Source organism: Aphis gossypii, chromosome 1 (assembly GCF_020184175.1).
Source record: "Aphis gossypii isolate Hap1 chromosome 1, ASM2018417v2, whole genome shotgun sequence".
NCBI lineage: Eukaryota > Metazoa > Arthropoda > Insecta > Hemiptera > Aphididae > Aphis > Aphis gossypii.
The window spans coordinates 29636030-29650488 of NC_065530.1; the positions used below are offsets into that span (position 1 = coordinate 29636030).

The 14459-nt window shown below is 24.3% G+C and overlaps 1 protein-coding gene, 1 non-coding gene and 1 pseudogene across 2 annotated transcripts; 2 read left to right on the forward strand and 1 right to left on the reverse strand.

Annotated features, from left to right (window-relative positions):
- Nucleotides 1-2061: 2061 nt before the first annotated feature.
- On the forward strand, nucleotides 2062-2133 carry Trnam-cau (transfer RNA methionine (anticodon CAU)). Its single transcript has one exon. It is a non-coding gene; the product is annotated as a tRNA-Met (tRNA).
- A 5058-nt stretch (nucleotides 2134-7191) lies between these two features.
- On the forward strand, nucleotides 7192-10844 carry LOC114127249 (uncharacterized). Its single transcript, XM_027991440.2, has 5 exons — nucleotides 7192-7360; nucleotides 9077-9467; nucleotides 9542-9768; nucleotides 9841-10175; nucleotides 10238-10844. Coding segments are annotated over exons 1-5 (1302 nt in total). The 5' UTR covers nucleotides 7192-7359; the 3' UTR covers nucleotides 10586-10844.
- A 970-nt stretch (nucleotides 10845-11814) lies between these two features.
- Nucleotides 11815-14459, reverse strand: part of LOC114127252 (uncharacterized) — a 36361-nt pseudogene continuing 33716 nt past the window's right edge.

Here is a 14459-nt window from a genome sequence, read left to right on the forward strand (position 1 = left end):
TAGAATATTATTAAATGTAAAATAAGTATTTCTACTAAAATTTCAAAAATCACAAATATAAAAGATTTCAACGGGCCCCTGTACTGAAGGTCCATAGATCCCCCCCCCCTTGTGGGAGTCCTAATTATTACTATTGAAATTTGATTAGTCTATACTATAATTAAATCACTAGCTGCTATACATATTAATATATTGCTTGAAAATATGCCGCGTCGTAATTATTCCCAACGTAGAGCGATAAGAAATTCGGTCTGTATTAAAACAAAATAATTATTTCTAATCGTACTACCACAGAATAGATTTAATTTATTCTGTGGTACTACTTCCCTTCTAAGAGGGGCTATATTATAATATATTAAATTATCCAAAAATAATACTAACCTACCTACTTAGGTAAAAACCATTTTAGCCTAAAAATATTTCATCCTAACTATATTTTAGCCTCAGATATATATACTAAACACAAAGAAGCCTCAAGTCTAACTTGGATTTTATTCTTAAAATGTGGCTTGTTGGTAGAAACTAGCCATCGAGCATAGGGCTCTTGCCTCTTCCATTACTGTTTTAGTAAATAGGTACCTACTTAATGGGAGGCGGAAAAAATGACCACGGAAAAAAAACCCATTTGAATCTCACTTCTTTTGTCGTTGAAGTCAACTACCAAGGCATTTATCATAATATTGAATTTGGCTCTCATTTCATATTTATGTTTTGATGGGATTGCCTATACTCTATAGTCAATACAGCAATACTTAAAATTGCCACACGATGACCAACAATCGTGTAGAATGCGAATGTCTTATCACAAATCACAATAAATAATATACAGAAGGTATATGAGTAGAGAGTAGGTATAACTATATAAGACCGCTGTATCCTTAGATCTTATACTTCTACCTATTAAGTTTTAATTACACTGAAGTAAAATATATAACACTATAACTTGTATTATCACATTGATGATTGATATATTGCTGATTATATTGGAAAATTTAATTATTTCTTAAAATACATTTTAATTACTCTGTACTCATGAATACTGTAATAAGAAACCTTAATAATTATTTAAAATTTATAAAACCAAAATATTTTATTCAATATCATTATGGTAAAATCTGTTAAAGTATTTATAAATATCTATTGCTACAGCGTTTTCTGGTTTTAAATGAAACGGAGATGAGCAAAGGCCCAAAGAGCAATAATATTACTTAGTAGTTAATACTTAGGAAGTAATGTATGTTGTCCATAAATAACTCAAAAAAGCCAAAATATTACGAACATTTAACTGTATATAAATAATACTTATATAAACATTTATTAAAAACTTCAAGTATTTTTAGTGATTAGTTTTTGAGTTACAACCGTGTAAAAAAATCGTTTTGGTCGAAAACTGGTTTTGCGTAAATTTGTTTTTTGATACTGTTGGAAAATGTTTACTTTTGATCTCCATAATGCACCAAGTATATATTCACTTTGCCATCGGAAACCACCTTCAACGTTTGAAATTGAAGCATTGATGCTGTACACATAGACACACCCAAAAAAAACACACATCATTGTAACATAACTTCGTTCAGACTCTCAATTAATAATTTTATTGTAATCAAAAAATATTCTTCGTGATAATTTGAAACTTCTGCGTAAATTATTAAATATATTATAGCTTATTTCTATAAATAGTAAATCAAATTACCATAATCATTAATAGCAATATATTTTTATGAAAATAATTTACTGCCCGTAAATAAATAAATAGAAAATAATTAGCTGACAGATCGTCTCCTCTCAAAATCATTTTTTGTGTACAATAATTATTAATCATTTAATTTATTTAATTTATGATTCAATTGAATTGTCATGTTTTCGACATGACAATTAAATAGCTACTTATGTATATTAATACTATTTATAATAACGAGATCTTATTTTTTTAAATAATTGTATTGTTCTTTTATTTAAATTGTATTTTTTACGATTTCAACTTTAATATTCCTTTATTTTTTTATATAGGTTCGTGTTTTATCCAATTGTTATTATTTATGAATTCGCACATTAATCATTAGCAGAGTGGCGCAGTGGAAGCGTGCTGGGCCCATAACCCAGAGGTCCGTGGATCGAAACCACGCTCTGCTAAACGTTATTTTTTTATAGATAAGTAAATTACAACGAATCATTTACAATATTACGGAAAACACATGAGTGAAATGTGTCCACAATTATTTGTCTGACATTCTATGCATTTTCACTATTTTAGATTTTGAGCAGAATGATGATTAATGTTTTTCTTTAGTTTAAATTTTAAAATACACGGTTTTATGGATCATGTGAAAACTCGTATGGACAATGGACATTTATGTAAATCAATCCGTATTCGACTATTCATAAATTAATTTTAAAATATTCCTTATACAGCTGGCTATACTCAAATAGTTTTTTGTCATTTATACTGCTCGGTATAGATTTATTTAAACACATGATATATTTTGTAAATAATTATTGACCAGGTTATACCTATTTTATATAAGAGTTTATTATTTATTCTATCAATAATTTTAAGAGTTAATTACGGATTACGCATTATTTTAGTATGTACACGGTATAAAATAATAAAGTATTAGGTATATAATATAGTACTATACATTATCATTTATCATCCATAAAATACATTTTGTAAATTGTATTGTTAACTACAGGTTCTAATTTTGTATATTGATATTTAATACTATAGTCTTAGAAGACCGTGATTAAAATATGGTCTAAGAACTATAATAATCCATTATATTTCATGTATTTCAGTGCTTGGGTTTTTTCAATTGTTAATCTAAGTCATTTTATAAAATTTAAAAATTAGATATTCTTATTTAGGAATTATTTTTTTTTAAGTTTTTCTATTTAAAATTATTAGATAACATATTAACTATAATAACGTTACCAGTTTACCCTCAGTAATCTGTAGTATTTGTTTAGATGACAGGTGGACAATGAATACATAGGTACTTCAAGATAAAAAGTGACCGCTGCGCCGCAACAGCAGTCCGAGACATATATATATATACATATTATATTCCAGACGAAGAACCTTTTTTATCAGATGCCATTACTGGGAAATGAATACGTTCTTTTTTAAATTACTAACAAAATATTTTACTTAATCTTTATTGTTGGATTTGGATATAATATCTTATTACGTATACAGTATATAATTAAATAATTGACCAAACGACTCACTTATGGTATCCGAAAAGTAGATATTAGCAAATGTTAAGTTTAGAAGTTTTTAATTTATATTTATATCAGTAATAACTTACTCATATATTTCTTATCTTTGAAAACCAAATTAACACTTTTTAAACATATATAAAACTATCAGTGAATACATAAACTGATGCCTACTTATTATTATTTATTATAGTATACCACATAACCTAAATAACTTCATTCCCTTACACGGTTGTTTAATACTAAAGAATTGGAAAAGTTAACTTCTCTGAGTACACTTGTACAATAGATGTCATATGGGTCACTAAAATGGATTTATTAAATTATAATTCAACAATACATCATTGAGTACGAAACACGTTCACTAGGTATGTTAAATTTATTGGAGTAATTGATCAAAGTATCTCTATAACTCTATGGACAAATATTTTCAATAAAATAATGTGGCGATGACGAGCAACTTGAGCCAGTGCACATCATATCGTTTGATATCATACCATTATAGGTTGATTTAATTTTTCTGAAAACATTGCATTTATTGTATTATAAGTATTAGTTATTATGATAATAATATAAATGTATAAATATACATATATCATATTAGATTGGTGTTATTAACTATTGAACTTTTTCAGTTACAAATGAAGTACAAGGAATAAGAATATAATAATTTGTGTTTTTATGAAATAGATTAAATTAATATTAAAGATTAAACTCATTTAATATAAGACTATAAGAGTACACATATACTTTAGATAAAACACTAATAAATGAGTAACCTACTATTACTATTAGATACTTATTACTAAAATAAGTAATAAGTAAAATATAAATCGGATAAGTTAAGATGCTTAGTATAATAATAAAATATTTAAAAAATAGTAAATACCTATAACAAATAACACTATACTATATAATATTATACTTCGTAATAATAACATAATAAAGTATCATACTATCATGTATTGATAGTTTTTGGAATTGGTAATGACTGATTTTTATTTTTGGTTCATAGACTATTTACTACCCGTTTTCAAGTTTTTCGTACCTACTCCATTTTTCAAACTTTTCGGACTAGACACTATAATAGGTAATGTTAAGAGTATCTTGAACAGTAATCGGTTAAAAAATTCGGATTCATTTTTTTTTCAATGTTGGACAAATATTTAATCCTGGCCTGCTACTTTAAGTAAACTTAAAAATCGATTATCGAAGCATAACAACGTTATAGTAATAACATATTATTATTTACGCAAATGCACTTCGTTGATGTTGAACATATTTTAATCAAAATACATTTATGACTGATAATGTTTCTTATATTCTACTGAGTTTATGTTACCACATTACAGAATATGTTGGAATTTTTTGAGCACAGAGGATACAAATTATCTTAAAATCGTCTTTATGGCATCGTACTTCTATTATAAAAGAAATAATATTATTTCAAATATTACAAATGTTTAAATCAGTAACAATTTAAAAAAAACCACACTGCCACGGGACCTATAATTGTTAAGGCTGGGACTATAACACGGCGTTTTCCATCGAATTGAAAATCCGTTGGAATACGCAGCGTTCGAAACGCGGCGGAAAACGCCGTGTATAGCCTCGGCTTAATTATGTATAGTTCAATAATCTATACTTATAGTATAATAAAAACGGTAGAAATATAATATGCAATGTATTATATGTATTATATAACATAATATAACAATATTATAAAATGTTTATCGAAACTCCTATTAAAAATAAAAATCTAATTGATATAAAAGATTTGGGTTTATTTATTTGCTTACACTAATTATTTATAGTTAATCAAACAAGAAATTATTAACTTAGGTTTTTCTAAATCAAAATATATTATTATCGAATGTATTGCGTCGTATCGAAATACTGCCTTATTAGGTAATAAATTATAATAATTCTACACATGACCAAATACAGTTCAAATTAAGAATGCCCAGCTAGAATAACAAACATTTTAAATTGAAAATATTTTATCACAACATTGTCTATACTCATTACAGTAATACTTAAAATTGCCATACGAGTATACGACAACCACAATTGTGTAGATTCTACACTGTAGAATGTTTACTCACAATATACAGAAAGTATATGAGAAGTGAGTACCTGTATAACAATAAAAGACGGTTCTTACGACGGTCCTTTGATCTTATATACTACCTATTACCTATACTGAGGTAAATATAACAATATTATCACATATATATATTGCTCACTATATTCAATATTGGGAAATTAAATTATTTCTTAAAATACATTTTAATTACTCATGAATACTGTAATAAGAAAATTATCAAAATGGTTAAATGTGTATATTTATAAATATTGCTAGCTCTATTACCCTGAGTTTTCCGATTAAAAATGAAACGGAGATTAGAAATAGTATTACTTACGAATACCTAAGCAACATTTTTTACAATAATTGAAAATAAACAAATATGCGGTTACGATTTTAAAATTATTAATCATGAGTAAGCTACCCTAAAATAACTGATTCAGTCTATTAGTATTATAAACCTAAACTATAAGTCAACATTCTTTGCATTTAATAATATCTTATATCTATATTATACTCAATTTATATTATATAGAATAGCTTTATTAGATTAATCCTTAAATGACAAAATAAAATATAATATAGAAAATTATATCAAAACATGAGACTATTATTATTTGTAAACAATATAAATTATGTGAGCAGTGTAATCCGTAGACCAACCTATAATATAACCATAGGCGCCCTCAAGGGGGGCAAGCTGGGGCATTTGCCCCCCTGGCTTTTCAAAAATATGTTTTAGATTGAATGTTTACAGATAAATTACTATTTATTATATAACAAATCCTAACATTGCCTCCTCCTAAAAAAATTTCTGCAGGCGTCTATGAATATAACAACCTATTACGAGATGGAAAACGAAGCGACAAACTCTCATTGAGTTAAACTGTCTGACCACCGTATATCTTATAAGTTAAAATATAATGTATTAATTATAATTTATACTGAAATTGAAAACAACGAAATATTAAGTATTTGAAAAAAAATAATCTACTTATCTATATGGCTATGTACCTAATGAAAACCCAAATCTTATTGGTCAACAATACTTAGATTTTGATTTTTGGACCAGAATATACTTTGAATACGATATGTTACACGCATGGTTAATATTTTAAATAAATAATATTTTAATTTCAATATTAGTACTGCCAGTATTAATAATAATAAGCCATACAAAAAAACAACTTTGTGACACTAATTGTTAACTTTTTTTGCAAACATTTTTTTAAAATAATAAAAAATTAGCGTTTCCTTGGAACAGAAAAATTATCTTATGAAATTCAAAAATAAACTTGCTCATTACTCTAATATATAGGTTGTTAGTTGTACAAGTCCCGACTTGGAGTAAATAAGTTATATATGTAAGTACATCATATACATGCACTTAGATAGTATGTATGTCACGCGTATGATAATCACAGTTGGATAAATTAACTAATGAAAACATTTTTTGTTTAATTAATATTTAATAATGCTTAAATATGCTGTTTAATTTTTTAATTAGTTTCTATAAATGTAAAACATTTAAGTTCTAATGATCATTTATATTTTAAAGTATACTTAATATTATTATAAATTAATTGATGTAATTATATAAGTACATATTGTTCAAAATTCAAATCATGCATGAAAATAATATGTATACTTAGTATATTTGTTTAATATTCAATTTGCAAAATAATATAAAATCATTTGAATAAAAAAAATAATAACAAACCCGCCTTTATAGTGTGTACCTATTTTTTTTATACAGCTCCGTAAAAAGGGATTCAGACATAAAGCACCAGTCAAACTACCTATTACGTATTCAGAAGTGGGGTTTTTTGAGAGGGAGTATTTTAGAAAAACGACCTACCGACTAGTCGGACCAGACGGCAGACGATCAACCGACAACAAACAAACCGTGTTCTGACGTGATACCGATACGTAGGTGGCTGTTGTATTTTTCTAAAAATTTTACGATTCATAAATTTTTTAATTTTAATTTATCGACACTTTACTTTCAAACGCAGTGGCTTTGATTTATAATCTATTCACTGTAATTATTCAACAGTAAGTACTAATATTTCATAATCATTCGTTTATGTTTATTATTTAAGAATTGTCTAATACTCTAATGTTATACAACCATTTAAAACTTCTAATATAATTTTTTTTAACAAATACTTAAAAAACATTTAAAACTTTTTCAGGTAATTTTTTTTTTTTTTCATTTATTGAATATACTTGGGTACCTATTGCAAATAGTAATAAACAATCAAATATAATTAATTAAAACATTTTTTGAATAATATAGTTTTTTTATACACATTTAACTACATAAAAGATAAAATAATTCGTTATTCTTTAATTTTATATAAATCTTTATACATTTTTAATATGTAACTAATATAATAATGAAAAATCTTTTATTATAAATTATAATCTGTTATTCCGAAAAATTTACAAAAACATATTAATAATATACTTCGATTCATTAGTATTATAATGTTTAAAATGTATTCATATCAGTTATTATTCCTATAACTTTAAATGAAACAATTCAATTTTAAGTATGTTAAAATAAATTAATTTGCAATTTAACATTGAATATCTTAAGTGGGTTATGGATCCACCGATATATTTTTGATGCGAAAATTTAACCCCTATTTTTTTTTTAAGTTAACTATTTATTATTATAATATTATTTACTTTTCAATATGAAATCATTATTTTTTATTAAATAAAATGTATACCTGTTTTTATTTTAATTTTAATTACTACAATAAATTATACATGTTTATTTTTTCTATCAACTGGACTAATACCTAAAAATTGATATGAAAAAATAATACCTAATAAAAAATAATAATAAAATTTAACAAGTAACTAAAAGATTGTCTAAATTAAATATAATTAATAAAAATGGCTAAAAATTCCGAAAAAAAAAATGATACATTTGGTACAAAACATTTGATTTTTGATTCTTTTGTTATTTCTATAAAGACGTATTTTTAAGAGTTTGTTTTTATTCATTTATGTATTTTTTTAAGACTGTACCATTTTAGATACTGAAAAATTCAATAATTGCTTGTGAATTTGACAGTATGCTATTATATTACTATTATATTTAATTTAGACAACCTTTTAAATATTTCTATTATTTAACTGTTTCAATCAGTTCAGTTAATCAAAAATATATGTCTATATTCTATAACTTACTAAATTAATTATGAAAATATTTGGAAATATTAGAAAGTAGGAAAACAGATAATAATTTCATATTTATTAATAATATTTTATTATTTAATAGTAAGCTTTAAAAAAATGACGAAAATGTCCGTATTTAAAATATATCGAGGATAATATCCACATTAAATTTTATATATAATCATGAATATCTATGTACATAATTTGATAAATAATTAGTGCCAAAAAATCTAGTTGTTAAAACAGTATTTTTTCCAGAACTTAAACTTAGATGGGAGGGTTATTAAATTTAAACTACATATGTTATTAAAAATTATATATAATAATAATTAGGTTATTTATAGATCATTTGTTTTTTTTAACAATAAAATTATTATATTTTTAAAAAAAATTTATAAATAAAAATACGTGGTGGCATTGGCCTTTAACAAGGACTATTCATATGAAAATTAAATATTAACTATTAATAACTAGCTATAAACAAAAACCATCAATCGTTGAAACATAATTATAAATCGGTTATACAAAGGTATATAATTGTAATATATTTTTAGTTCTAATTTTTAGTTTTATTTTTAGTGTTTGAAATGAAACAATTAGCCACGACATTAATGCAGTATAAATCGTTCAAAGAACGGCAAGAATGTCTGAGTGAATCACTTGATCATCTGTCATTTGAGTATCCTGATATATACACAATATTGTATAGAGAGATAAAAAGAAGAGAACTGGAATCTAATGATCCAAATAAAATTACTAAATGGTTAAGAAATCCGACACAAACATCGTATATTAAGCTCCATCAATCATTGATGATGGTGAAGAATAACAATATGATGGCCAAAGAGGAGTTAATGTATAATTTAAAGAGTATGCTTAACCAAACGATTGAAAATGGCGATAATTTTGAGGTAGCAGTGAAAATATGTCATTTAATTGGAAAATCAGCAAACTTGAAAATATTTCAAGAGTGAGTCAAAATTTTATTCTTTTTCATTTTCTTTTTTTATCTTATAATATTTTAATCTTTTTTTTTTTTTTTAGGAATTTGAAACATCTTATAAGCAAAGTAAATAAATTGAAAAACGCTCAGTACTACATAAAAAAAGAAACTTCGACAGAAAATATTTGGAAAAATAATTACAAAAATCCTCAAATAGACCCTTTTCAGCGATTCAGTTTCCAATCAGCTCAACAACATAGCCATGTTTGGAAAAATGTGCTGCAACCAACTAACATTAAGTCTGCTCATGTTCAACCATACTTTAGCAGTAAGAAACAAATATTGATTAAGTTAAAATTTATGTGTAATTAATATTTAACTAATAACAATTTTTTTTTAGTGGAGTGTTACGGATATGACCACCTGGAAATGATAGCAAACGTTAACAGTGTTACTGCCTTGAGTAATCCACCAACACTCATTAACTTGACAATTATTAATCAAGAAATGGATGGAGCAGTGGCTAAGTGGCTTCACTACTTGAAACTACATAAATACCAATGGTTTTTCAATTGCCTCAGTTATTTTGAAATTGTATCCATCGACGAGGACAACATTGATAGTTTCATAGTTAAAGTAAACACAAATTTCATTACAAAAGGTGCACAAAAAAAGATCTGCATATCAACAAAAGCGTTAAGAGATCGGTCACATAAGTTGAATGACTTATTATTGGTAATTTTGAATATATTTGTAATTTATGTATAAAACAACTAATTTATTACTTTTAATGGCAGACATTGGATTTGGAAGTTACTCCAAATGAATTGTGTGAAATCATGACATACATGCGAGATATATTACATTATCCGATACCGAACAAGAACTGTGTTATTGATGACCAATTACAACAAGACATAGTCCTTGTTATGAAGAAGTTGTTAAATCAACTGCTGGAAAAACTTAGTATGACTCATTATTTGGTCGCTCAGAGTCTAGTTGGAACGTCCATCAACAAATACTTAGAAAGTGCATTGTTAATTATTGGTAATCAAACATTCACAAAACAGCAAATTGAAACAACACTGATGTTTGCTGAAACTTTAAAATATAGTGTACACAGAATTCCTAGAAATTTTAACTAATATTTAGGGTAGGTATTATTTAAAAAAATGTTCATATCTTTATTATTTTTTTTTTTATTGGATATTTTTACTGAACTGTTCAGTAATAAGATTATTATTGAAGTGACTGATACCTGTTTTTTTTTTGTATTAAAGTGTTAATTAATTTTAAACAATTTTAACTTTTTATATTTTTAAATGTTTATATATTTTATTAAACTATTAATATTTGTAATAACTGTTGACTTAATAGTTAAGTGCATGAAACACAAATATTTTGTATGTATATATCACCATTTAAACTTTTTTTTAATTTCTATGAATTTTAATTTTTGTTTTTTAATTTTTAATTTTGAAACTAAAAGACTATATTTGTTTCTTATTGTTTGTTTTGTTTAAAATTATATCAAATCCATTTTAGTTGATTTAATTTTTAATTTTTTACATATTTAAATAAATTTTCAAAAATGTTTTTTATTAATTAAATTAAGTTTATTGATTGGTTATTTCATATTTTAACAACTACAAGAATTTTATTATTTTTATTTATTTTAATATCATAAGATTTTTTTTTAATTTCAAGGGATGAATTATTTTAATATTTTATTTTATTGTTTTATGTTTTGTTTTATATTATTGTTTCAACAAATTATTAGATTATTTTATAAACATAGTTTAATAAAATATTGGCTACTATAATTTTTTTGAGATATCAATTATTTTAAATAATCAAAATATAGCAAGTGCTTAGAATTTCTTAAAACTTTTATCACTTGATGTTTTGATGAAACTTCAGCATCAGTAACATAATAATATGTAAGTAAAAAGTGAAATAGTATACAACTATAATGTACAAAAATAATACAATATTTTTAAGAGAAAGAAGAAAACAGTCAAAATCAGTTTTGTATTTAGTTATATTCTTTTATCATGTATTTGTTATAAAAAAATAAAATAAAATATTTTTTCTAAGAACATCAATATTTTGTACAAAATTATGTGCTAGCATTTGAATGTTAACTGGTTATGTAATTAATTTGTATTAAAATATTTTGTAAAAATAAATTTAGAAGATTGACAATTGTTTAGAATTTATTTTAAAATTTCTATTTTTCAGTGATTTAAGGCAATTGTTCATATTAAGTAATTTTTGTAACAATTTTAATTTGACTTATATAAATTATTTGTTATAGTAATTGTAGATATTATTAAAAAATGGATAATAAAACTATAATCAGGTTGAGGAACTCTCACAGTGTCTTTACTATAGCATTAAAGTCTATTATAGGTGCTCTACAAACAGAACATTGATAACATAAAAAGCTGATAAAATTATTTGAAATTTTTTATTTTCCTCATTTAATATGAATTCTCTAACTAGGAGAGAGGAGTGGATAATCAAATATGAAACAAATTAATGTTAAATATATTTTTAATGAAGATTTATCTAAAATATCAACTGTTGCGTTTTAAAAACTTAGCTTAGCAGATACTTTATTAATAATTTCTTATTAAAACATATGCTGTTGAAGGAAAATTTAGAGTCAAACTTCATACCAATATCGTTAAGGTATTAATTAAAGTAAAGTCAATCATTAATAAATGTTAAATAATTGCCCAAAGAATAACTGCATTAATAAGAATTGTTTTAAAAGAAGAAGTAATAGAAGAATATTTAAATTTAAATGCATTCTAGCTGTTATAACATCATTACTTACACAATATTTTTAAAAAATCCAACTGTAGTTAAATTATTACTTAAACAATATTAGTTAATACTAAATTACTAAATAACTCGTTCATAATAATTAATATTTAATCTCATACCATTAAATTGTCATTTTGAAATAACATTATAGTGGTATAATACCACAGGTGTTTTTATTATAAAAGTTTATATGGTGATAAGTTATCTACATTTAAACAGAAAGAAGGAAATCAGTAGTGAATTGAATGATTTTGAGCTGCTATTGTTTTATAAGTTTAGATTGTTTTTTCTTTGATAATATCTCTAGACTCAGAAGTTTAAATTTGAATGATAGGTATCTGTAAAGCTGTAAAAAATACTTTTAAAAAATATTTTTGAGTAAGTAAAAATAATATTGTACTTATTTATCCAACGTATTTAAGTATTACTTTAATACTTAAAAAAAATATTTGAAATACTTTACAAATACTTATAAATGAATACGCATAATTTATTTATAATTTTATTAATAATTATAAATTATACATAATATTGACAACATAATTTGTTCAAAATGGTTGTCGCTTATTGATGTTCTCTTTTTCATTAACATAGCTCCTCCTATACTAAATATCCTTTCAACCGGTGCACTGCTAGAGAGTGGTGTATTGTATTTAATAAATACCTGTCCACAGAAATAAAAATTAATTACATTTTTATTATTATCATAAAAATCAAAATATATATATTTACTTTTTTAAGCATAGGAAATGATTGCAAAGAATCCAAGTTTTTTGTTGGTGAAGTTCTAAAATTTTGATTAATTTCAATATTTATCTAATTTATACCATTCATATTGTTTGAAGAAGACCATATGTGAAAAAGCCCAATGATGGTTCGTCATTACTTTCTACAATATTAGGTTCTTGAGTATTTGAAACACACTTTTTTTCATACATTTGTAAACAAGCAGTTCTAAATACATGTATAGCCATTTGCTTTCTTACATCATTTTTAATCCATGCCACTTTAAAACAACAGAGATTACTCACTGATGCAATAATCAAAAAGGAACTTATTTTGTAATAAATCCCTAAACCTTTTATCAATGCCTGAAAGATAAATGATTTTGATATTAATTTACTATAGTACCTAACTAATTTAAATAGTTAATAAATTACATTTTTTTATGATTGTGCATCGGGATTTTAATTAAATTTCAATTAATTTAGGTATATGTGTGTATAGATAGATAAATATGTATTTATTATTTTATTTTTTAAAACCATTTTGAAATTCATAATGATTAGGTAGTTTTATTACCAAACAAATAGAAAATAACTGTTATATATTAAATTAATGTTTTGAATCAAAGATCTAAGTTAAATGCAAAATATATCTTTAAAATTATTAATTAAATTATATAACTAAATAAGTGTGGTTAATAATTGTATGAAATCATAGTAGGTACCTATCTAGATAAATATAAAGAAATTCATTTTCTTTGAACTTCCCATCTATGTTAATTGCTAATTAATAATAACATTATTTTACTAATTTACCATTTTATTTACTAATTTTTACTTATTTTACTTTTAGAAATGATATCATCCCAAGACATAGGTAATTGTAAATTTTAAAGAGTTCTTTAATTGTAGTCAGTAAAAATCTAAAGTTCATGTTTGTCTCCTTGAAGCATGCCCAGACTTATGGAAATTGGTCGTAATACTTTTTCATAATTTCCAAAAAACTCAATATCGTTTTTATTAAACCTATTAAAATGTAATAAATATATATTATGAAAAATAACAACTAAAATTATTTACTTTCTAACCTGACAATATCTAACTCGTTCATAACTATTCTGAACTTGGATTCATTTCTATTGAGACATTTATATAGAAATGACATAGAATCAATCATACTACGAGTTCCAACGTGTTTCACATGGTGTTTTTAAATATAAACACCACAGTGCTTTTTTTATCAAATTTGCTGATTTTGTGGAACGTTCTTGTTTATTCCAGAGGCTTACATATTTTCCAAATGTAATCATCGACTGTATTTTATATACCTATAGGATCCAATAATGCAACTTTTGCGTCCTAAAACAAAATTAAATATAGAATATAATATCAGGTACCGTATCTGACTACATTATTGTCTGTGGTGAGTAATAACTAATATTAAGTTACTTATTAATCTCGG

Excerpts from the sequence above, each read along its gene's own strand:
- LOC114127249 (XM_027991440.2), top strand. Across the intron at positions 9,468-9,541 it reads AACTTGAAAATATTTCAAGA|GAATTTGAAACATCTTATAA; the intron begins GTGAGTCAAAAT and ends TTTTTTTTTTAG. Across the intron at positions 10,176-10,237 it reads AGTTGAATGACTTATTATTG|ACATTGGATTTGGAAGTTAC; the intron begins GTAATTTTGAAT and ends TTTTAATGGCAG.